We start from the raw sequence: 25,149 nt of genomic DNA, 5'->3' as shown, positions 1-25,149 counted from the left end.
TGTAGAGAAAATGACACCCCCAACTTTTACCAGTTCTTCCTCACCTGGGGCCAGTGCCGAGTGGCTGACCCCAGGGCACAGCTCGGGGTGGGGCTGAGGCAGGATCAGGAATGGCCATGGCCTTGGATGGGACCACTCTCCCGACAATACCCAAAGCCACAGAAGTCAAGAGGCAGCAGCCATGTTTACAAAGCAGAGGCTCTTTTATTAATATGCTAGAAATCGAGAGACACAGTGGGTTTCCTAGGAAACAAACCACCAATGTACAAAACCGTACAGCATTGCTCCCGTGATCCGTACAAAATGATTGTCCGCATGGTGGAGTAAGGCTGGGGATGTGGGAGGGGAAGCGAGGAGCTGAGGAGGGGCACAGTTCTATTACCGCCACCACCAGGCTGTGCCCCTGCCGCCAGTGGGTGCCACTTGGGTGCACTCAACTGTGACATCAAGGACGAGAGGGCATCTGAGCTAGATCACATCCCAGGGCCCACAGAGCTCACAGCCTGTGGGGGGGACCCCAACTCCCTGCTGGGTGGGGCCAGGCATAACCTGGGGATAGCTGTCCCTAACCTCAATGACAAGGGCACCCACCCTGGCTGGACTCCCGTCTGTTGACACTGCTGCCATTGGGTATTTGTCGGGTCCTGGCCAAAACCAGGTCCTTTCTCAGGACAGGGTTGGGCAGATGGACACATTAACTCGCTCTGGACAGGGCCGAGATCCCCCTCCTCCTGGAATAGGCCCCCCCACCTCGGGGCCTTGACTCCCCTGGGCAGACCCCGGGGTGCTGCTGGCCCCTCCAGGTTTCCACCCCTGGGGAGGAAGAAGGGCCGAGGCAAGGCCCAGATGCTCAGGTCAGAGACTCACACCTTTAGAAGCTGTCCCCTGACCCTTGCTTCCAAAATGCCCATTTCAACACACAAAAGCTAAAAGGCACCCAATTGTGCAATAAAGTTCCCTCTCTGTGAAAGGGAGGGGGTTCTGGCCTGGGGCTCGATGGAGCTCCCGCTGATGGCCCATGGCCCTCCAGAGAGGAAGAGGACAAAGCCAGTCTGACTCCCAGGGTAATCACAGTGAGTCTCAATAATGTGTTGCTTTCCCAAAGGGCTGTGCTTTAAAAACAAACACCTGCCACTTGTCCAACTCCCCTGACCCTGGAAGGGGGGAAGGGGAGAACCATGCCGTGCTGGCTATGGGACCCAGCTTGGCCTTGGAGGTGGTTGGGAGGAGGGGTTGGGGGATCAGGTACTGCTCCCCTGGGGTCGGGTGCCACCCTGCCCGTTCTGTGGCTGGGAAAAGGACAAGGCCAGAGGGAGCCTCTGTCCACCTGCCTTCTGAAGTCACAGGAAGCAGGCACCAGAGGGCCGGGGCTGGCCAGGAATGCCCAGCAGTGCACTCCTTGCCCTTCGCACACTCCATCCTGCCACTGCGGCTCCTGCTGCAGAACCTGTGCTGTGTTCCGTTCTGTGGCCCGGGGAAGCGGAACCAAAGCAACCTCTGCACTGACCCTGCCTCTGTGGCAGGGTCACTGCAGCTGGCAACCCTCCTACCTCCACCACGCTCAGATGTCATACAGGGCTCCTACAGGGTACCATGGTGGGAGGAGGGGTGGCGACGTTAACTGAGGTTCATCTGAACCTACTTCTGCACCAACAGCTCCTGCTATGGAAATCTCTGGTGTGAGCAGAGCCAGGGAGGGTGGCTGGGAACTGGGCCGGGGCCATGGGGCTGCTGCGTCCCACAGGGAGCATCTCTCTGTGCTGTTTGCTCCTGTTCCTAGTGCACATGTGTGAAGGACCTGGTATCAGCTTTAGCACAATCCTTAGTTAACCAAAACGTTGTTTTGCTTGAATGGGTAAATCGCAAAAAAAGGGATTTGGTCAAGAGCCCATTCCACGAAGTGGTCTGGGTTGCAGACATCGGCCCCACTTCCTGCCTCATGCCCCTTCCTCCGGGTTCTGGGTCCCCAAGGAGGCCACTGTGGAAAGGTTTTCGCCAACAAGGATTAAGCCAGAGAAGGCTGGGTGGGAGGCTTGCAGAGCCAAGGGTGGAGATTGGTCAGTGTAATCTGCGGCCGCCCGGCACTGGCTAACTGAGCTCTGGCCACATGGGCACAGTTGCCCCAATTCTGCTTCCCATTAGATCCTGGGCACTGGTCCCCGAAGAGGTGTTGCGTGACATTATCACAGACACTGAAATATCACCCTGGAGACCGGGAGTTCTTTCCTTCCTAAGTGGTTCTGTCCCTAAAGCAAAACACAGAAACCTGTGGCATGGGCCGCAGGGAGAGGGGGCGGACACGCCATCAGGTCGGGGGGACGTGAGCCTGAAGCAGTAGCAGTGACAGCTTTGGACGTGGCCGATGGAGGCCAGCCCACATGAGGGGCAAGCCCCGCAGTCGACTGGATCCAGGTGAGGGGTCTCCTTGTGAAGGGCCTTCTGGAGCCTTCCACAGTAGGAAGAACTCAGATCTGGTGGCCGCACCCCACCCCTCACCAAACTGGCTTCTGGAGTTAAGGAAGACAGGGCAAGGTGGTTATAAACCAAGCCCCATCTTGTCTGTCTTCTTTCTTCCTGTATATAAATACGTGCATATACGTGAGTATGTGTACACACACCGCAGTTCCGTACATCGCAGTAGAGTAATACTATTGTGTTATTGCATAGAAGAGACGGCTTTCAGGCGCTGGGCTAGGTAACGGTCTGGGAGCGCTGGCGGCTGCCTGGGGGCTGCTGGGCGGCGGGGGCTGCACTGCTGCTGAGCTGTCGCTGCTGCTCCTGCTCCCGGGCATGCTCCTCATACCACTCCTGGAGAAGAGAGCAGAAGGGGTGCTGAGGGCTGCACCCCACCCCCTGCCCCGCCCACCCCACAAGGTCACACAGCTCACAGCATCCAGGCTGGAGGGGGCAGGGCTGCCAGCCTCACCCAGCTAGTACTGAAACCCCCGTCACAGGCCCAGAAATGCTGGGAATTTTGAATATGGCCCCAGAGGCAAAAATGACAATGAAATCTTTCCCTAGTGTCTGGAGGCTTGCGCATAACAGCTCTCTAACAGGCCCAGGCAGGAACAACCCTCACCCCTTGTTTGTGAACATAACCTTTTGTCCTTCACTAAAGGGCCCCCTGAGTGACCCCTTTTGAGCTTGGCAGGAATTGTGTCCCTGTTTCACACCCGAGACACCGAGGCTTAGAGCTGTATTGTGCTGAATACCTCACCTGCCTAAGGCCATGATTATAAACTCTGACATTTTCAGGGACTGAGGTATTCAGGTAATTAAGGAATTAAGTATACCCCACATTTTTTTTTTTTTTTTAGGAGACAGAGACTCACTGTTTGGCACAGGCTGGAGAGCAGTGGCGAGGTACGGCTCACTGCAGCCTTCCACTCCTGGGCTCAAGTGATCCTCCCGCCTCAGCCTCCCAAGCAGCTGGAAATACAGGTGTGCACCACCATACCCTACCCTACTTTTTAAAAGACTGAACCATAGACTTTTAGAGCTTCAAGATGGCCTAGTTCTGGCCCCCTTGTTTTACAGAGGGGGAAACTGAGGCCTGGAGCAGATGAACAGGCAGAAGGGCAGAGGCCGAGGGCAGCACACCTCCTTCCAACCACACCTGAACGGGTGCTGCTGCACAGTCGTCCCCTTGCACAGACAGGGAGGCATGGAGTGACTTGCCCAAGGTCAAAAGCTTCTATTATTTCCATGTTTCTGTGACACCAAGTTCAGTGAGCCACTACACATCAGCCCAAAGAACACTGCCTGAGTCTCTTGTGTTCCCGGAGAATGTGTAAGCTGCTTTGGGGACAGCACCCCCCACTTTTCAGGCATGGACCCTGGTTGTCACTGTTTTAGTGAAACAGAAGGGCTTCAAGCTATTAGAATGCCAGAAAACAGAGCAAAGCCACCATAGCTGGTGTGGGAGAGGCTCCCCGGAGCCCTGGCAACCCTGAGGTGGTTGAGAAGACCCTGCAGGGCTCATGGGCTGGTGGCCCATGGTCTGGAAGGCACCGTGCCAAATGCCAGCCCACATGGTGCTTTGTGAGATATTGTCCTTAGCTGCCAATATGTAAAGATTGGGAGGTCATGCAAAAAAAAAGAAAAACATCTGATTCTGCCTTTTTTTTTTTTTTTTTTTTTTTGAGACAGAGTCTAGCTCTGTCACCCAAGCTGGAGTGCAGTGGCATGATCTTGGCTCACTGCAACCTCTGCCTCCTGGAGTCAAGTAATTCTCCTGACTCAGCCTCTTCAGTAGCTGGGATTACAGGTGCACGGAACCAGGCCTGGCTAAATTTTGTATTTTTAGTAGAGACAGGGTTTCACCATGTTGGCCAGGCTGGTCTCGAGCTCCTGGCATCAAGTGATCCGCCTGCCTTGGCCTCCCAAAGTGCTGGGATTACAGGCATGAGCCACCATGCCTGGCCTGCCTTTTCTTAAATTAGAAGCCAAGGTGGAAGAATTGCTTGAGGCCAGGAGTTTGAGACCCCAGCAAGACCTCACTGCTACAAAAATAAGGTAATTAGGATGTCACAGTGCACACCTGTAGTTCCAGCTGCTTGGGTAGGCTGAGTGGGGAGGATCACTTGAGCCCAGGGGTTGGAGGCTACAGTGAGCTATGATCGCGCCACTGGACTCCAGCCCAGGTGACAGAGCGATACCATCTCTAAAACAAAACAAAACAAAAAACACCCAATTATGAAAAATCCCAAGCACTCCCAGCCTGGCCAACATGGTGAAACCCCGTCTCCACTAAATATACAAAAATTAGCCAGGTGTGGTGGCGTGTGCCTGTAATCCCAGCTACTCGGGAGGCTGAGGCAGGAGAATCGCTTGAACCCAGGAGGCGGAGGTTGCAGTGAGCCTAGATCGTGTCCAGCCTGGGAGACAGAGCGAGACTCCATCTCAAAACAAAACACCAAGCGGCCCGACCGCAGTAGGGCCTTCTTCCTATTGGGCAGCACTCACTGGGGCTGGGAGGAGGCTGTGTCCCCTTTGGACAGGCACATCCTGGACCTGGGAGGAGACTGTCTCCTTTGGACAGGCACATCCTTGCCAGTTCACCATGGTCACCGCTCTTTCCTCTTTGCTCACTGTGTTTCTTGGTACACATGTTTGAGTTTGCAGCTGACTCAGAGTAAGACATGGAGAGGAGGTTCTGGAGAATTCATAAGGGGCAGGGACATATGGCGGCAGGCAGGCTGGAGAGCTGCCTCTGCTGGGCACGAGTCAAGGGTTCAAGGCTAAGTGAGCCCCGCTCAGGTTCCACACAACCCCAGCAGTGGTCCCGATGGACGGTCTGCATCTCTCTACCAGCCTTCTCCCTCTACTCAGAAGGCCAGAGAGCAGCTCCCTGCCCCTCCCAGGACGTAGCTTGGGGGAGGATTTGCAGCGTGGTCGGCCAGGCTCCTACCTGGATCTCCTCCTGGTACATCTTCAGGCTCAGGTCGCTCTTGGTCCTTGATCGCCGTCCCAGGAACACCATGGAATGTTGCTAAGGAAGAGCAGAGGCTGCAGGGCTCGGCTGCAGATATTCAGGTCCCACCCCTGGTGCCACAGTTGGCGTCTCCTACTTCTCTGGCTTTTGCAACTGTGTCACTCAAAATGTTACCAATATCTGAGGGAAGGGATTATGCCACCCACACTGAAACCTGCCTCCCTCCTTCGGACCGGGGCCTGGGCTCCTCACCTGGTATCTCTCCATCTGGGAGAGGGTCTCCAGCAGCCGGGTGACATCCGAGGAGGCCCCCCGTGCCTCCCGGTAGAGCTCCAGGACGGCAACCAGCTCTTCTTTGGAGATTTCCTTCTCAAGGGTGATGCCACCATCAACTGCAGGGATGGAAGGCAGGTGTGGGAAGGGCCCGGGGCTGCAGCTGCCAACCTGGCTGGGTCTCGTACCTCCTTGCCCCCCTCCGCAGGGGGTCTTAAGGTTCTCTCTCTAAACCGACACTGCATTGGTGTCCTGCTCTCCTCGTTGGCCCTCCTTTCCCTTCCCCTCCCCCTGCTGTGATGTCAGGAGTGCAGGTCTAGCTGGCAGCTGTTACCGGGCCAGAGGGTTTCAGGAAGGGGCCTCTAAGCACAGAGAAAATGGTCAGATGGTCTGATAGCACAGAGATCTGAGGATGAGAGGTAACAAGTGTGGGCACAGGGTTTTCTGTTTCTTTTAAGAGACAGGGTCTCACTCCGCTGCCCAGGCTGGAGTGCAGTGGTGTGATCATGGCTCACTGCAGTCTTGACCTCCTGGGCTCAAGAGATCAAGTGCGGACAGTTTTGATGGAGAATTTGGGAAGAAGGGAGGGTCAGTACGCAGAAAGCTGTGCAATCTGGGAAGAGTGAGGCAGTCACTAAAGCCAGCACCATCCAGTTGCAGCAGGAATACGATTCGCCTGTGCCATAAGCAATATTTACACCATTTAAATCAAGAACTGTAGTGTGAACCTATTATTGAGAAACGTGGAGATGACTAACAGAAGAAATAGCCAAGAAGGAGAAGCCTCTGGAGGACGGGAGGGAAAGGCAGGGCAGGGGCTGCTGCTGCCACATAAGCCTTTCTCTACTTCTTGATTTTTCTCCAACTATGACATGCTCTGTCTTATTTTAAAGTTAGATTATGTTTTCTGACATTAAATATTTGAAAATCAATGCAAATACAAGATCTAGAAAGACAAGCCAGATAGATAAGCTGGACAACCAGACAGCAGAAAAATGACAGCCTGATGGCTGGCTGGACAGCCACCCAGACAGACAGACAGAGCTGGGTAGGCGGCAGATATCAAATGCCCAAGGCATCATCCTTGCACAGACCTTCCGAGTCCTGGTTCTTGCGGCTGTAGTTCATTCGGAAGACGAAGGCCTCGAGGATAAAGGCGACAATGATCGTCATCACCACCTGGCCAGGGATAGGGAGGGAGGGGCAGAGGCAGGGGAGGAGGGTGGGTAGGTGTCCGTGGCTGCGCAGCCCACGCCCAACAGAGCCCGGCCAGATGGGACCCGGCCCCACTCCCTGACGCTGCAGGCTGAAGAGCAGGGGCAGCTGGTGATGTGGAAGACGAAGGACAAAGAGCGTTCTGTGGTCCGGGACCTACCATGGTCACAATGTAAAAGGTCATGAAGTAGAGGCGGCTCCAGTGGGAGGTCTGAGAGGTGACGCCTTCCTGGAGACCAAGGGAAGCAGCCAGTGAGGGGGTGCCCATGCAGGGCAGGTCCCCGTCTACACAGGCTGCTCCATGGCCCCGGCTCTTCGCAGACCCTACTGTGATTTGTGGCTGGTTGTGAGAGATGGAGGAGAGGAAGCTTGCCCCTCTGGGCCTAACACTAATTCCTGACTGCTGAAGGAGCCCTGGCCACTCCCCTGGACGACTGGATCCAGAACCAGGGCAGCCTTTATCCCAGTAGGGCTGGGAGTCGGGAAAGTTTAAGGAATGGAATAAAGAGATCAGCAATGCTCGCCACTTTGTCACTAGAGGGAAAAGTCATCTCTACAGTGGGCGAGACAGGACAGAGACCCAGAGTCTAAGTGGCATCTCCTGGCTGCTGGGGACATACAGGGAGATGGGAGTAACAGCCGAGTCCAGCCAACGCTGGGAGGGGTGGCTCCTGGGGCCCAGCCATCCTGTGGCCTCCCCACTGAACACCAACACAGCACGACTCAAGACCCCAAGCCCTGCAAGCTACGGGAAGAATTATATACTCTGGGTCGGGGGAGACCCAGGGCCGACCCCAGGGCTGGCGGGAAGATACCCCCAGAGCTGCCTGAGCTCTTACCATGATGATGTACCAGTTGTTGACAACTGTGAGCTCAAACAGGGTCACTGCCGAGGGAAGAGAGAAAGAAGCATCCTGATGAGACCCCACTTCAAAGTCAATTTCAAGTGGCCTCTTGCCACCTATCCTGGGTGCCATGTGCTAAGATGAGGGGGTCACCATATGACCGCTTGGGTTGTGAGCTCCAGGAAAGACCAGGCAAGGCACTCCTAGGGCGCTGGCTCCACAGGACATCATGGCCTGCCCCCAAGAGAACACACCCTCTGCCTCAGCAGCCTGTGCCACATCAGACTATCTGGATCTTACTGGGTGCAGATCTGGGGTGTCATGGGGGCACACCCTTTTTCTGGAGAGGCGGTTTGGCTGTGTTCGCCTCTTCATGGGAGTGGGCAGAGGGCTGTGTGCAGTCTGAGCCAGGGGGGGCAGTGCAGCTGCAGCAGCAGTGGTGTGGCTGGGTCCCATTCTGCAAGTGGCACTGTGATGAGGGGACCCCGCCCAGCTAAGGCTTGCAACTCTTGTCCTCCCCGGTACTGAGAAAATATCAGGAAAGAGTGGAATCAGGCAACTGAGTGAGCTCCAGGATCCAGCCTGGACTGTACTGCCAAGGCTGGGCAGACCAAGTCCTCCACCTGGGCCAGGGAGGCTTCCAGAAAGTGTGGCCCTCGGTGCTGGAGGGAGAGGCCCAGACACTTGCTACACCACCTCTGGTACCCGTGGTGACAAGGGTGGGGTCCCCAGGGAATGTGCCCCCTGTGATTTTTCCCACTCACCAAAGCTGTTGAGGATGTTGTCAAAATTATTGAGATAATAGTAGCCTTCCTCCACCACGGTCCTGTTGCCCACGGTGTGGTTGCGCCAGCGGTAGGCATCTGCCACTGTACTCGTGCTGGCCGGAGCACAAGGGAGAAAGGAGGGAGGGTCACAAGGCGATCGGTCACCTCCAGAGAGGACAGAAGTCTGAAACAAACCGAGTTCTGGCCAAGGATCCTTCTGTTCTGCCCGCAGCCTGGTTTCCTGCCTAACCCTCTCCACCTCATGCCTGGGTCCCTGCTGAAGGAATGCCCTTGGCTATTCCTGCCTGCTGGGCTTGGCGGGAGCCCCTGGCCAGCCTGACCCACCTCTGTCACCTGGAAGTTGTCTGCTGCAGGCAGGGCCTTCTCTCTCACCGTTGCTTGCAGGGGAGGGAGGAGAGGCAAGGGCCTCCTCTGCACCTGCCCCATCTAGGATCTGCTCTTGAGGCTGGACACTAGGCCACAGTCCCAGGGAAGGAATTCCCTACTGGGGCTTCCCCAATACTTGGCCTGAGCAAGTATTTGAAAAGGTTGGCCCTGTTTTGAGGAGCTCTTATTTGCCACTTTCCTTGCAATCTTTTATGGCTGTTCTGTTAATATCCATGCTAATGTTTATAAAAGTCTAGTGCTTGGGCCACCAGGGAGCCTCCTCCCACACGCACGCATCAGACACAAGAGTGAGGTCTGGAGCTTGCACTAAGCTCCCTGGTGACTGCAATGGGCTCTAAAGTCTGGGACCCACTGCTATAGGCTTCTGGTTCCAGACCAAGCCTGACACTCAAACTGGGTCTCAAAGCTACCAGTGTCTTTGTAAAACTGTTTCTTCATCGGTGCTTGAGGCTGTAAAGACCAAATGTAAGAGGACTCTCTGAATTGAGGATGAATGAACGGCAGTGTGCAGTGATTTCACTGTGGCGGCTCAGGAGAAAGGGAGTGCTCATGGGAGATTTCACTCTCTGCTCCCCATCCCTGAGCACCATGACCTTCCTGCACGTGTCCGTCTGTCTTATCCTACGATGCTGTCCCTAGAAGACTGGTCTTGGCCCAGGTCCCCAGCCACTCCAGGAGAGAAGTGGGAGGAAGCCATGGGACTTGACCTCGGGACCCAGGCTATTGTGGGGGTGGCCTCCAGCCCTCGGCAGAGGGTGAACTGACAGCTCCCAACCCTGCCTGGGGGATGGAGAAACAGGGACCCCGAGTCCAGGCCCCTCATTTAGCTCACCGCACTCAACTAAGCCCTGAAAGCAAAGCAAGGTGGTTGCTTAGACAGGAACATCCCCGAGGACCCCAAGGCCACAAGGACACCAATCCTGGCCCTGGCCAGCCCTCTGCCCGGGAAATGCAGGCTGCCTGGGGCTGGGTGGGGCCTACTCACTTGCAGCAGTTGGGGAAGACGATCCCGCAGAAGAACTCCATGCCCACGATGGCGAAGGAGTAGTAAAAGATGAGCAGGGTGAGGCCCAGGCTGTGGGGCGACAGGGGCAGGGTGACGCGGGGCCGGCAGGAGGGAACAGCTCCTCTGCAGCCCCGGCCTCCTCGGACCCGTGGGGCTGACTGCAGGGCCATGCCCCTGGTCGGTTCACCAACTGGAAAGTGCCTGCGGGGAAGGGGCCTCGTGGGGCAGCTCTGGGGTGAAAAACAGCTCAAGTCAGGACGCTATGAACAAATGCCCCTTTCCCAGAGATTCACCCCTTACCTGTGAAGGTAGACTCACAGGTGACCCCTTACCTGTGAATGTAGACACAGGTGGTAAGCGAGTTGACAGCTCCCTGCCCTCCCTACTAAATATGTCAGACAGGTCAGTGGAGAAAAATGGTGCCCAGGAGACCTGTGGTGGTCAAGATTCCAGGCTCCTTGGAGCCCCGTCAGGCCCTCGATTGCAGTCCTTTGTGGAACTCCTTTCCCCCGACTGCCACTCGGCTCCCGCCCCCACGGGGCACTGCCACACGGCACCTGGACCTGCAGGCCAGGGTGGGGGCTGGCAGTACCTGGCCATCCGGGGCAGCAGCTCGAACATGGTGTCCAGCACGTTGCGGTAGCGCTCCTTCAACTTAAACAACCTGAGCGAGGAGGACACCCGTCACCTCCACACACAGGTGCACGCCTCAGCCCCCGCCCTCAGAACATGCCGGCCCCGCCTTCCACACGCCACGCGGTGAAGACAGGTGAGGGCCTCTCCTCCACCTGCGTCCACTCCCTTGGGCGCCACCAACCCTGAGCTGGGCTCAGGTGACTCATGCACGAGGGAAGGGATGGTGGCAGCCCCAGGACACCGGCTGGGCGGGGTCCTTCCACGAAGAGGAGCAGGGCCAGGCCACATCTCCTTGCAGTAGAGCTGCAGGCTCAGACAGGAGCAAGGCCTTGCTCCTGGGAAAGAGTGGGGAGAAGCCCATGTGCCCCGGGGAGCGGGGGCAATGGAGCTCACCAGTGAAGAAGGGTGGCAGGGGGCGGGACGGAGGCGGACACTCAGGAGCAGCCCCAGGCCACCCCCACACGCCAAGGGGGTAGGCTTTTCCTCCATAGACGCCACCACCCCTCCCTGCACCTGCCCCGCCTGTCCCGCCTTGGGAGAGGATGGGGCGGACGTGGATGGGGTTGCAGCTGGAGGGTCAGGAGGCAAGCCCAGGCTCTGAGGGAACAGGACCTCGGGACCCCTCATTAGGAAGAGACACCGTCAGTGGGGCAGGCTCGTCTGGGACTTTCTCCAGTGTCCCTGGGAAACCAGTGGGACCCACACGAAGGTTTTTCTCCATTAGACGCCGAGCCAGAAAAGCACGCAGGGCCCCTGAAAGGCCCTTCCAACCCTCAGACCTGTGGCTCTGTGATCTGTGACTTGAGCATATGGGCTCCTGTGGCTGGTGCAATGCCACCTCAAGTGGGGTGCACATGAGTCATGGGCTGGGTTTCTCTGCCCAGAGGCACCTGGTGCAGTGAGGGGAGGGGCACAGGCAGCCTGCACACCCTCAGGGGTGGGGATGTTGACCCCATGGTGATTCTCCAGGGGATGACATCTGTGACTCTGGCTTGTGAACCTTCTGGCTCATTCTGGGTCACTTCCCGGATCAATCCTGGGGCATTCCCGCCCTCCCTCTCTTTCTCCCTGTCTCCGGCTCTGCCCTGCCCATCACCTCAGCAGCTGGAGGGGGCGCAGGACCACGATGAAATAGAAGGGCTCCATGTTGAGGGCCAGCGCCAGCAGTCCCAGGAAGGCGAACACTGTCACGGAGAAGTCGAACCTGCAGTAGGGGAGAGGCCAAGGTCCACCCTGTGGCCCTGAGCCTACCTGCGCCAGCTTCCCTCCCTGGCCCTGTGCACAGCCACCCTCCCACAGAGCCCAGACACAGCAACACCAACAGGAACCAGCCGGCTGTGGGAAGAACTTCCTGCCACCCTGGGGTTTCAAGGTGGCCAGGCCCTGTCCCAGCATGCGTCTCACGGGTCAGGCCTCAGTGCTCTGACCCCAAGGCCAGAAATGCTCGGGAACCCCTTCAAAGGGCCCCATGCTGGTCTAACGACAAGAAGGAAAGAAGCACCAGCCTCTGCAGCCCTGGCCTCCGCAGCCCTGGAGACAGGCCTCGTCTTCCGCTCAACAGACATCTGGTTACACACTGCAGACCAGCCTGACCCCAAGGAACTTTTTGAGGGAAGAGAGCAGGCCCTTCCAGTGAGATTCCCATCGGGAGAACAGCTCGCCCTGCCCCAAGCCAGAGGACCCTCTCTCCTCTCCAGACACACAGGGCACACACGTGCTGTTGGCTCCTCCCAACTCCGCTCTGCGTGTTAACCCGCTCACCCTCGCGGACCACTCTGCATGTTAACTCGCTCACCCTCGCGGCCCACTCTGTGTGTTAACCCGCTCACCCTCGTGGTCCACTATGTGTGTTAACCTGCTCACCCTCGTGGCCCACTCTGTGTGTTAACCCGCTCACCCTCGTGGCCCACTATGCGTGTTAACCCGCTCACCCTCGTGGCCCACTCTGCGTGTTAACCCGTTCACCCTTGTGGCCCACTGTGTGTGTTAACCTGCTCACCCTCGCGGCCCAAGACCTCATGAGTGCAGCCTGACTTCACAGGCCGGTTAACTTGAACAGGGCAGGGAAGTGACCTCCAACGCTCTGGGGAATAGGGAGAAGGGCCACATGGGTCTCATTACTGCTGATCAAGGAAGGGGGAGGAGCATTCTTTTCTGTGGGCATTGTGGCTTTTATGGAAGAGAAAAAAGTTTAATGAGTCAGGAAGAGCCAATCAGTCTATGGCACCTCAAGAGGCCGTTTCTAGAAGGACTGGCGTGGGTGGTCTGAGAGGCTTCAGACAAGGGCCTGACCCTGGGGAGTTCCTGGGCTGTGGGCAGGGCTGCTTGAGGGAGACATAGGCCTCAGCCCATCCTCAGACCTTCCCTCTGCGATTCCAGAAATGGCCCGGGATCAGGGTGTGCAGAGAAGGGTCTGGGGCCATCCTCAGAGTCTCAGCTTTGGGTCAGAAACATGCTGTCCACTCACAAGTTCCATCCGGAAGACAAGTACTCCACAGGGCCCAGGCCGGCGACCTTCAGGAACAGCTCCACCCCATAGACTGCGGACAGAAGGAATCCATCGGCAGCAGCCCCGCCACATCCTCCCCCATGCTCAGTCTCCTCTTTGAGGCTCCTCCGCAGTCTGCAGCCTCCCTGCTGGCCATATGCCCTCCAGGCTGAGCCCAGGCCTCACTCATGTCCCAGCGTGAGAGCAGGTGCTCCAGGAGAGGGCCTAGATGGTGGCCAACTGGGTAATCTGCTTAAGAGAAACTGGCCAGGCATAGGGGTTCATGCCTATCATCCCAGCACTTTGGGAAGCCAAGAGAGGAGGATCACTTGAGCCCAGGAGTTGGAGACCAGCCTGAGCAACATAGTGAGACCCCATCTTTACAAAAAATACAAAAATTAGCCAGGCATGGTGGCGCTGTGTGCCTGTAATCCCAGCTACTTGGGAGGCTGAGGCTACTCGGGATCTCTTGAGCCCAGGAGGTTGAGGTTGCAGTGAGCTATGATCACACCACTGCACTCCAGCTTGGGCGACAGAGAAAGATCCTGCCCAAGAAAAGAAAGAGAAATCCTCCCTGCCTGTCTCTGGGCAGGGCCCAGCTAACCATATGTCCATCCAACAGGTGTGTCCTGACTACCCCTTCTACCTTGGGCCTTGCACTGGGTACCAGGTGTGCAAAAGTGACCAGTGCAGGGCAACCCTGGGGGCACAGAGCTTATCAGCTAGGTGGGAGGAAAGACGCCAACAGGGAATGACAACACAGTGTGCTCAGACTTGATAGAAAGAGCAGGAAAGTCAGGCAGAGGTTAGAGGGAGACACCACCAGGCAGAGGAAACCCCTGTGCGCAGGCAAGAGCAGCAGGGAGCAGAGGCTGCTGAGGAGAGCAACAGCGTGCAGCGGGGGACACGGCGCTGGCAAACAGCAGGGCTGCAGAGCCGAGTGGAGGGTCACACACGCCTAGGATCTGGGCTCCATCCAGAGGCCAGCGGACAACCACGAAAGAGTTTTAAACGGGGACGAGATGGAATCAGACTGATTACTCCATCTCTTTATAGCTTCCTGTTTTAGAGAAGAACCATGAGGTTCTACACTGAATGAAAGTTCTCCCAGACAATTTTAAAACAAGCAGTCCAGCAAAGCCATGTCGGAAACTTACTAGTTAGAAAGACGAGGTAACTCCAGGGCACGTGCTTGGAGAAGAAGTTCCCACCTGTAAGACAGAGAAGTAGCAGCTCACAGGCAAGCCAGGTGTGCCGGCCAGGACACGGCCAGTCCCTGAGCGGGGCTCACCTTTCAGCATAAATGTCTCCACGAGGATCCAGACCCCGTTGACTGCCACCACCAAGTCTGAAATACACAGGCCCGTAAAAGACAGAGAAATAACATGGGGGCTTAGAAATCTGCAGGTCGCAGCTGCAGTCCCTGGTTAACTTCCTGGAGCTCTACGGGATGGGGAGAACAGGGCTGCTCCACACACCCATTTGATAGGGAACTTCTTTCTGCTCAGTGCTCTTACCAAGGGAGCTAAATCAACCAGTGTTTTCACCTAGAAACAGCTATAAATTTCTAAAAACACTCCCTCTGTCACTGTATGAATACCAGTTATGATGTAGAGATTATTCCAAATTGAGGTAAAAGATGGACAATATACCAGGCATTCAAGTATTGAAAACACTTGTTTTCCCCTAGAGACTTCTAATTTTAAAATAATTGCATGAACTCTTTAGAAAAACTGCATATGCATTAAGCCATTCGCCTAGCAATCCCACTTTCCAGAAACCATCCCAATGATGCACTAGCAAAAATATAAGATGTATCTGAAAGCTACTCACCGCAGCACTATTGTGATAGCAAAACACTGGCAACAATCTCAATGATCATCAGTAGGGGACTGGTTGAACAGACTATGATACATTCATCAACTGGCATACTTTAACCATAAAAAAGAAACACAGGCTAGGTACAGTGGCTCACACCTGTAATCCCAGCACTTTGAAAGGCTGGGGCAGGTGGATTGCGTGAGCCTGGGGGCTCGAAACCAGCCTGGGCAACACAGGGAGACCACATCCCTACAAAAAATAAAAATAACTAGCCAGGTGTGGTAGTGTGCACCTGTGGGCCCAGCTACTCAGGAGGCTGAGGTGGGAGGATCGTTTGAACCCAGGAGGTCAAGGTTGTAGTGAGCTATGCTTGTGCCACTGCACTCCAGCTTGGGTGACAGAGCAAGACCCTCTCTCTAAGAGAGAAGAAAGAAAAGAAATGAGCGGTACATTTCTACATATTACTTTTTTTTTTTTTTTTAAGACAGGGTTTTATTGTTACCCAGGCTGAAGTGCAGTGGGGCGTGATCTTGGCTCACTGCAACGTCCACCTCCTGGGCTCAAGCAATCCTCCCACCTTAGCTTCCTGAGTACCTAGGAACACAGGTGCACACCACCACGCCAGCTAATTTTTGTATTTTTTGTAGAGATGGGGTTTTGCCACATTGCCCAGGCTGGTTTTGAACCCCTGGGCTCAAGCAATCCACCTGCCTCTGCCTTCCAAAGTGCCGGAATTACAGGTGTGAGCCACCACACCCAGCCTCATTTCTACATATTACGGTCTCCAGGGCATATTGTTAACTGCAAAAAGCCAGGTGGCAGAAAAAAGTGCATAAAATATGCTATTGTTTAAGACAGATATATTGATAGGTATCCAACTTACAGGTTTTAAACAATGGAAGGAGAAGCCATACATAAAAGTTGCCCACTGTGGGAAGTGACAGGGATATAAACTAAACTTCCTTCAATATACTTTTTTTGGTAGATCTGACTTGGAATCATGTAAGTATTTTACGTAATTTTTTTTTGCTTTTTCTTGAGATGGAGTCTCACTGTATTACCCAGGTTGGAGTGCAGTGGCACCATCACAACTCTCTGCAACCTCTGCCTCTCAGGATCAAGTGATCCTCCTGCCTCAGCCTCCCAAGTAGCTGGGACCACAGGCGTGCATGGCTAATTTTTTCTATTTTTGGTAGAGATGGGGTTTCACCACATTGCTCAGGCTGGTCTCGAACTCCTGACCTCAAGTGATCTGCCTGCCTCGGCCTCCCAAAGTGTTGGGATTACAGGCATGAGCCACCATGCCCAGGCCTAATTTACATAATTATGAAACAAAATTTGGGGCTTTTTTTCTTGAGATGGGGGGGTCTCACTCTGTTGCCCAGGCTGGAGTGCAGTGGCGCGATCATGGCACACTGCAGCCTCAACCTCCCCAGGCTCAGGTGATCCTCCCACCTCAGCCTCCCAAGTAGCTGGGACTACAGGTGTGAGCCACCATACCCAGTTAATTTTTGTATTTTTTTTTTTTTTTTTGTAGAGACAGGGGTCTCACTATGTTGCCCAGGCTGGTCTCAAACTCTTGGGCTCAAGTGATCCACCCGCCTCGGCCTCCCGAAGTGCTGGGATTTTAGGTCTGAGCCACCATGCCCGGCCATAAAACAAAATTAAATGCCAAAAGCAATCCCCAAAAATAAAAAATAACATGGCATAAAGAAATCCAAATGTGTAGGCCGGGCGCGGTGGCTCATGCCTGTAATCCTAGCACTTTGGGAGGCCGAGGCAGGTGGATCAACTGAGGTCAGAAGTTCGAGACCAGCCTGGCCAACGTGGGGAAATCCCGTCTCTATTAAAAATACAAAAAAATTAGCCAGGCGTGGTGGTGGGCGCCTGTAGTCCCAGCTACTTGGGAGGCTGAGGCAGGAGAATGGTGTGAGCGTGGGAGGCAGAGCTTGCAGTGAGCCGAGATCACGCCACTGCACTCCAGCCTGGGTGACAGAGTGAAACTCTGTCTCAAAAAAAAAAAAAAAAATTAGCCGGTGTGGTGGTGGGCACCTGTAATCCCAGCTACTTGGGAGGCTGAGGGAGGAGAATTGCTTGAACCTGGGAGGCAGAGGTTGCAGTGAGCCAAGATCGTGCCACTGTACCACAGCCTGGGTGACAGAGATAGAGCAAGACTCTGTCTCAAAAAAAAAAAAAAAAAAAGAAATCCAAATGTGTATCCAGTTGGTGACATGTCCACATGGAGAGGAACTATCCCACGTGACCTTAAAACACAAGGCCAAGCACAGTGGCTCACACCCGTACTCCCAGCACTTCGGGAGGCCAAGGCAGGAGAATGGCTGAGGCCAGGAGCTTGAGACCAGCCTGGGCAACATGAGGCTACCCCGTCTCTACAAAAAATTAAAAAATTAGCCAGGTGTGGTGGCATGCACCTGTGGTCCCAGCTACTCAGAAGACTGAGGTGGGAGGATGGATTGAGCCTGGGAGGTCAAGGCTGCAGTGAACCATGACTGTGCCACTAGGGCACCAGACATAAGTCTTTGTCTCAAAACAAACAAACAAAAAAACCCACAGTAATCTGAATGTACATCATTGGAATGATGTTTCTAGTAATTATATCATTGGGATTGCTTTGCAATTGTTATCCTGGGACTGTGAGACAAAGCAAATGAATAACTGTGCCAGTGTAGTTGGGAACCTGGATATTTATTTTTTTTCTTTGTTGGTGTCTGATTGTCTTCAAAGACAACCTGGATTTTAAGATTGAGAATCTAGTCCAGGCACGTGGCTCACGCCTGTAATCCCAGCACTTTGGGAGGCTGAGGCAGGTGACCACCTGAGGTCAGGAGTTCGAGACCATCCTGGTCAACATGGTGAAACTCCATCTCTACTAAAAATACAAAAACAGCTGGGCGTGGTGGCACACACCTGTAATCCCAGCTACTCAGGTGAGTGAGACAGGAGAATCACTTAGAACCTTGGGAGGCGGAGGTTGCAGTGAGCAGAGATCACGCTAGCCTGGGCGACAGAATGAGACTCTGTCTCAAAAAAAAAAAAAAAAAAAAAAAAAAAGGATTGAGAATCTAGACGTGTAAGATTGATGAAATCAGTCTCACACATCTAGATTCTTAATCTTAAAATTGCTGTAGGCCTGAATGTGAAGTATTAGCATGAACGCACAACAGTTTATCTTTAAAAAAAACAAAACCCTACTTCTGTCCATGGAAAGGCCTAGAAACAATGACCAACCCAAGCAATGAGCACCCAGCACCTCGAATTGTGTCTCTAACACCATTTCCTACTAAAAGGAACCAGAGCTCCTTGGAAAGACCAAATTGGATCAAGCCTCTAGGTTAGTACTGTCCAAGGGAATTTTCTGTGACAATAAAAATTTTCTAATCTGCACCATCCAATTGGTAGTCATTAGCCATTTGTGGCTATTAATCACTTGAAATGTGACAGCTAAGCTGAATTTTTCATTTTAATTAGCTTAAATGTAAATTGCCACATGTGGCCAGTGGCTTCCACACTGCACAGCATGGCTCTAGACAGAACTACCAAATTCCAGGAAAAGGCAACAGAGGAACATACAAAACCCAAATCCTGCTTCCTCACCTAAATGAGGTGAGGAAGAGGAACCTATAGATTAAAACAAACTCAAGAGACATATCGACCAGTCAACTCTGTGGTTCTGGAATTTGCTTCCCAAAAATCTAGGTCTAGAGAGGATGATGAGCCGGAGTGAAGATACAGATGGGTGATGGGCACGGGGATGCGCGTGGTAATGTTCTCTCCGCTTTTATACATGCTGGGAATTCCCCACAATAAAAAGTCAAACACAGGACTCTAGGACCAATCTCTTGCCTCTCCCGCTTCTAGAAGAGCAAAGGACTCAGGGGGAAAGTGGCCTACAGTGGAGATATTTCACACTTACACATGAAATACTGGAAGGCCTTGGACTTCACAAGGATATTAATACCTATTTGAAGAAAAGACAAGTTAAAATGTAAATTTACGCACTTGTTCCCCCTACCGTATCCTTTATTATTATTATCTCTTTCTGGGCAGGTGCAACCACCTACCACACTCTTCGTGCATGCAGGTAAGCATGGTCTTTACCCCAGAGGTGAAGAAAGGAGGGTCCTGCTCAAAGAGTGGTACCCACGCTTCTGCTCAGACCCCCAGACAAGACTGCACTGACTACAGCTGCTCTGGGGGGAGCCTGAGCAACCTGGAACCGAGATAGAGCAGGACAAAGCTCTCCTGATCACTGCTGAAACTGGCATGAAATTAAGGGGCAATTGTCAGGTAAATAATACGAGCACCCAATTTCAAATTTTCAAACTTTACACTACACAAGCATTATTCAAGGGGTCATGCAAAGTATACATCCTGCCATAAGAGGAGGGCAAAAATATATTATCGGGGTCGGGCGCAGTGGCTCACGCCTGTAATCCCAGCACTTTGGGAGGCCGAGGTGGGTGGATCACGAGGTCAGGAGTTCGAGATCAGCCTGACCAGCATGGTGAAACTCCATCTCTACTAAAAACACACACACACAAAATTAGCTGGGCATGGTGGCACATGCCTGTAGTCCCAGCTACTCGGGAGGCTGAGGCAGGAGAATCGCTTGAATCTGGGAGGCGGAGGTTGCAGTGAGCGAGATCGCACCACTGCACTCCAGCCTGCGCGACAGAGCGAGATGCCGTCTCAAAAAAAAAAAAATATATATATATACACACACACACACATATATATATACACACACACATATATATATACACACACACATATGTGTTATTGGATGAAAAGGCAGATTACAGAATGGAATATATAATGTCACCCTATTGTTTTAAAAATGCATAGAAAAATGGCACAGAGGGAAACACATCAGAGAACTAACAGTGGTTATCTGGGTGGTAAATTTCCATTTACTTCTAATTATCTCACTTTCCAGTTTCTTCAATGAACATCTTTGCTTTTGTATGAAAAAAGAAAAATAACCCAAATGTCTTGGTTGGGTTAAGTTACCCATTTTGGTTGGGTTAAGTTACCCATTTCTCTCCCAATCTGCTTCCTACCACCCTTACGTCCCTGCTGGGGTAATCACACTGTCTCTTCACACAGACATTCAGACAAACACACACACACACACACCCCCTCTGAACCTCTCCTCAGACGCTTATCTGTGGTCTCTGAAAACCTCCATCGGCCCCCAGCTGCCAACACCTGCCATACTCAAACCCACTTACCTTTGAAGATGAGGAGCGCCGTCCTGGGAAGCTCATCAAACCAGTGCTCTCTGTTCTTCTTGGCCTGGTAGACAACAGGACCAAGAGGGAGGGTGTCAGGGCCAGGGACCAGAGCCCTGCCCTGGAGCCAGGATGCTGGCTTCCTTTCCTGTTCACCCTGCTAAACTGGGGAACGATGTTAACCTTCAGGGATCTACATGACAACACAGCCAGCCAGTGTGTACCGAGCATTTACAATGTGCCATGCAGAGGCCTTATTTTAGTATAGTTCTGAAATGAGCTTTGTCAGTAGGGATTATCCTTACGCCACTTCCCAGGTAAGACAAGCCTCAGAAAGGCTCAGTAACCCGCCTGATGTCACACAATAACCAATGGGATCTAAGTGAGATTCGGTGCTGTAACGATGACACTGTATCACAAATGTAAGGGCAGATTTGGGGGCTGGGGGCCACCTGTGATCCCTGAAGTGTACCATGCCAAGCTGGGGGCTGAGCTGCTCTAGCAGGGAGACAGCTGGATCTCGGGGTGCCCCTGCTCCTCACTGCCCCACGTGGGGACCTGTCTGTCTACTCCTTCTATGGTCTCAGAGGAGAACTCACCTTCCACTTCAAAGCAGCAACTTCATAGATGTCGTAAAAGTCCTTTAGGCTGCCAAAAGCAAAATAAAAAGGGACAAAATATCAGAACATAGTTCCAATGAGCTTTGCTTCTCTTACTTGCCTGCCTATGGACACCTTTATGGGGTGAGGGTGGGAGGAAGAGAGGGGACACCATGTGAGTCCCAGCACAGCAGTGCTGGGGGATCCTTTACCTGCAAGCGTTTGGATCTCCTCTGACCTTGAGGTACTACAAATACGTAATCCACTTAAGTCTCCACCGACGGCACTAACTACGGACAGTGTCAGTGCCCTGGAGAGGCAGCTGCTGGAGCACTAGGATTCTTAGGAGGATGGAAACTTCGCTTTTTAGCAGGGGCCTTAATGCAACACCTGGGACTGCAAGTTCAGCTCAAACAGGGCTTGTTCTCAGCTCCACAGCAGGCTGCTGTGGACAGGGCTTGGTCATCAACAGCCTGGAAGACCAATCCTGCCCCTGGAGATCTCGGGTCAGTTCTCTGCGGCCGAGCCAGGTGTGTGCAGGGGATGGGGGAAGTATATTCACCCCTGTCTGTCCACCTGGCTCACATGGGACTATCCCACCCCACTGGGGGTTCAAGGGCCAGCAGCTGGGCCAGTCCACTTCATGAGCTCCTTTTTTCCCAAGTCAGTTTGAATTGGATTTGTGTTGGACTTTTGTCACTTGCAAAAGGCATCCTGATGAATCCAGTCTGTAAGTCTACATGGATAAACATCTGTGGAGGAAGTCTCTGACAAGCCTATAGGCCTGCCCACCTCCAGGGCCTTCACATGTCCCCGTTCACTCTAGACGTGAACACCTTGTCTGGCCATGCTGCCCCTACCAGGCATCTGCTCTTACCTGAGCAGGGGTGTGTTGTTCTGATTCAGGGCCTTGAAGGTAAGATAGCGCTCCCTGGCACTCATCCGGGGCTTGTAGAAGCGCATGAGGCCTTCAAACTGCCTGTAGGAGATGCCGGCGGGCCTCTGGGGGAGAGGGAAGAGCAGTGTGGAACCCAGACTACTCCCCTTCCCTTGGGGCACCCACTCCAGATCCACTCCAGCTCTGCTCATTCTTCCAAGGGCAGGGTTCCTGGTTTCTAAAGTGGCTGGCCTGGCCATGCTTAGGGGCTGCTCTGGGCAAGGGAGGGAGGACAGGGACCAAGCCCCTCCCTGGCCCATAGTTCCTACCCTCTGGCTGATGAGCAGGCGGTAGGCATGCTGGATAGCGGTTCGCTTGTGCAGTAGCAAAGACTTGAACTTGCGTTTCTCAATGTCATTGAAGGTGTCGAACACCACAGCCAGAAGCTGTGGGAGAGAAGCACAGAGCCCTAGCTCAGGACCTTGAGTGGTTGGGGCAGGGAGTGCAGGGGGGTATGAGTTCATCATCTAGGCAAGGCTCTTACCCAGTCACCCCAGAGAGGCCCTGGGGAGACCCTCTCGCCTGCACCTCATGGGGTAGGAAGTCAGTCTCCCAAGTCTCAACAGAGGAAGGCCCTTTGTTCCGCTTGTAAATTTCCCTCTTCAGATACATGAAGGCATTGTTACTCCATCTTTCCCAGGTTCCCCTCCACTTTCCCACACTCCTTTCCCCAGTTCCAGCTACAGCTTGTCCCAGGCTGTGCAGGGGCAAGCCAGGGGAGGAGAGAGTAGCAAGAGGGGCGCATCTGGACTCTGAGCCCAGTCCGACTCCAGCCAGAGGCAGGTGGAGGCTGCCTGCCCACTGCCCTCCTGACCTCCGATCCAGAAGGACCCTTCCTCCTCCTGCCCCTTTGTTACTTCTCCTTGTGAGTCACTGCTTCACGTGTGGCCCAGGAAAAAGGGAAATGAGAGGCTCTGCATGCAAGGAAATAACGTTCTAGAGTTGGCTAATACCAAAAGTTAGTTTATCAGAGGGGGATGGAAGGCGGGGGAAGAACTTGAAAGAATCCTTTTTAGAAACACTTTCTCTGTCTTTAAAAATGTTTTAAGGGAAACTCTCTGGTCCTTTCCCTCAAACTGGTCCCCCATTTTTTCCCTGTGGATCAAAGGTCAGCATGCTTTTTCTGTAAAGGGTTAGACAGCAACTGTTTTAGGCTCTGAAGGCCAAATGATCTCTGCTGCGACTACTAACCTGTGGTCATATCATCAGATCAGCCACAGACTATACATGAACAAATGGGCATGACTGTGTCCCAGTGAAACTTTATTTACAAACACAGGCCACGGGCCAAATTTAGCCAGCAGGTCGTACTTTGTTGACTGCTGCCCTAAATTTTCACAGCTCTAAATATATTATGAATTAAATCAAATACAAAGAAGTACTCAACATATTTCTTCTTGGTTTTGAGGAATTAAAACAAGAAAATATTTTCTCAGGCCGGGCACGGTGGCTGACGCCTGTAATCCCAGCACTTTGGAAGGCCGAGGCGGGCGGATCACAAGGTCAGGAGATTGAGACCATCCTGGCTAACACAGTGAAACCCCGTCTCTACTAAAACTACAAAAAAAATTAGCCGGGCGTGGTGGCGGGTGCCTGTAGTCCCAGCTACTCGGGAGGCTGAGGCAGGAGAATGGTGTGAACCCAGGAGGCGGAGGTTGTAGTGAGCTGAGATCGCGCCACTGCACTACAGCCTTCGCAACAGAGCAAGTCTCTGTCTCAAAAAAAAAAAAAAAAAAAAAAAAGGAAACATTTTCTCCTTTTTAAGACTTAAATTTTGGCCAGGCACTGTGGCTCACACCTGTAATCCCAGCACTTTGGGAGGCTGAGTTGGGCAGATCACCTGAGGTCAGGAGTTCGAGACCAGCCTGACCAACATGGCAAAACCCTGTCTCTACCAAAAATACAAAAATTAGTCGGGTGTGGTGGCATGTGCATGTGCCTGTAGTCCCAGCTACTTGGGAGGCTGAGGCAGGAGAATCGCTTGAACCTGGGAGGCGGAGGTTGCAGTGAGCCGAGATTGCACCACTGCACTCCAGCCTGGGTGACAGAGCGAGACTCCATCTCTAAAAAGAGAAAAGGACTTAAAATTTTTTAGATTTCACAAGTCTACCTGGAAAAGATGATTTTCATTTCTATACTGGGCCTGACTGTGGTGACTGGTGTGAGAATGCTCTGCGGAAGCATAAAAATAAACACAAGACTCGATCGGAAGCCTCTCCCCGTTAGCCCTGCCATGGATGTGTGGTCTGGGCACCAGCCTAACAGCCTGGTGTCGGATGTGATCTGTGATGGCTGGGACACTCCTGGAGGCTGTCCACACCTCCACAAATACCCTCCAAGTTCTTTGAGCACAGAGGCTTTACGTTCTCCTTCACAGAATGTGTTCTATACTGGATTTTCTGATGGTTCCTGATAAGTGAGGTAGAAATACACAAGACATTTCTGGCACATGAGTGCAACTGAACAGAGTGGTTAGGAACACGGCTCTGGGATGAGCCTGGCCTGGCCACTCCAAGCTATGCAGCCATAGGCAAATCACACTGTCACTCTGACCCTCAGTCTCTTCATCTGCACATGGAGAACCATACTCACTACCTCCACGGTTGTGTTTATTTATTAAATTATTTCATCCTCATATGTAAAGCACTTTGCATAGTGCCAAGTGGCTAAGGCTTACCAAATGCCAGCTTTTATGGTTATTATAATATACTTGGCCTTCTTTATCTGTGGGTTCTCCATCCATGGATTCAACCAACTGCAAATCAAAAATATTCCAAAAAGAAAAGGATGGTTGCATCTGTACTGAACATGTACAGCCTTCTTTTTCTTGTCATTATCCCTAAACAATATAGTATAACAATTTTTTTTTTTTTTTTTGATACAGAGTCTCGTGCTGTTGCCCAGGCTGGAGTGCGACGGCATGATCTCGGCTCACAGCAACCTCCACCTCCTGGGTTCAAGCAATTCTTCTGCCTCAGCCTCCTGAGTAGATGGGATTACAGGCACCCACCACCACGCCCAGCTAATTTTCGTAAGTAGAGACAGGGTTTCACCACGTTGGCCAGGCTGGTCTCGAACTCCTGACTTCAAATGATACACCCACCTTGGCCTCCCAAAATGCTGGGATTACAGGCGTGAGCCACCATGTCCAGCCCAGTATAACAACTATTTACATAGCTTTTACATTGTATTAGGTGTTATAGGTAATGTAGGATAATTTAAAATATATGAGAGGATGAATGTACACAGATTATCTGCAAATACTCTGCCATTTTATACAAGGGACTTGAACATCTGTGGATCTTTGTACCTACAGGGGGTCCTGCAAACAATCCCTGTGGACACTGAGGGTCAACTGCTTATTTCTGATGTAAGAATGAAAAGGTCCCAGGGTTGCCTGGGTTTAACATCCAGCACTACCAGCATCAGAAGCACTGCCTTGGTGAGGACGCCACCCCCAGCAACTGG

General features: G+C 53.0%; 1 protein-coding gene across 13 annotated transcripts in view; it reads right to left on the bottom strand.

Annotated features, from left to right (window-relative positions):
- Positions 1 to 184: 184 nt before the first annotated feature.
- Positions 185 to 25,149, bottom strand: part of TPCN1 (two pore segment channel 1) — a 77,293-nt gene continuing 52,328 nt past the window's right edge. For 5 of the 13 annotated variants that reach the window (XM_004053937.5, XM_055359181.2, XM_019038960.4 and 2 more), the window contains 18 exons: positions 21,951 to 22,067; positions 21,622 to 21,746; positions 20,745 to 20,793; positions 20,146 to 20,209; positions 18,828 to 18,872; positions 14,364 to 14,420; positions 14,230 to 14,283; positions 13,052 to 13,124; positions 11,681 to 11,788; positions 10,541 to 10,612; positions 9,928 to 10,017; positions 8,532 to 8,647; positions 7,762 to 7,808; positions 7,083 to 7,151; positions 6,802 to 6,886; positions 5,687 to 5,826; positions 5,411 to 5,491; positions 185 to 2,808 (listed from right to left, as the gene is read on the bottom strand). In XM_004053937.5, the coding sequence (XP_004053985.1) occupies positions 2,692 to 2,808; positions 5,411 to 5,491; positions 5,687 to 5,826; positions 6,802 to 6,886; positions 7,083 to 7,151; positions 7,762 to 7,808; positions 8,532 to 8,647; positions 9,928 to 10,017; positions 10,541 to 10,612; positions 11,681 to 11,788; positions 13,052 to 13,124; positions 14,230 to 14,283; positions 14,364 to 14,420; positions 18,828 to 18,872; positions 20,146 to 20,209; positions 20,745 to 20,793; positions 21,622 to 21,746; positions 21,951 to 22,067 (1,509 nt within the window). In that variant the 3' untranslated portion in view covers positions 185 to 2,691. The other 8 variants (XM_055359178.2, XM_055359182.2, XR_010129428.1 and 5 more) reach the window with 7 other exon arrangements.

This window comes from Gorilla gorilla, chromosome 10, assembly GCF_029281585.2.
Source record: "Gorilla gorilla gorilla isolate KB3781 chromosome 10, NHGRI_mGorGor1-v2.1_pri, whole genome shotgun sequence".
NCBI classification, from domain to species: domain Eukaryota; kingdom Metazoa; phylum Chordata; class Mammalia; order Primates; family Hominidae; genus Gorilla; species Gorilla gorilla.
This window is presented reverse-complemented; position numbering and strand designations above follow the sequence as displayed.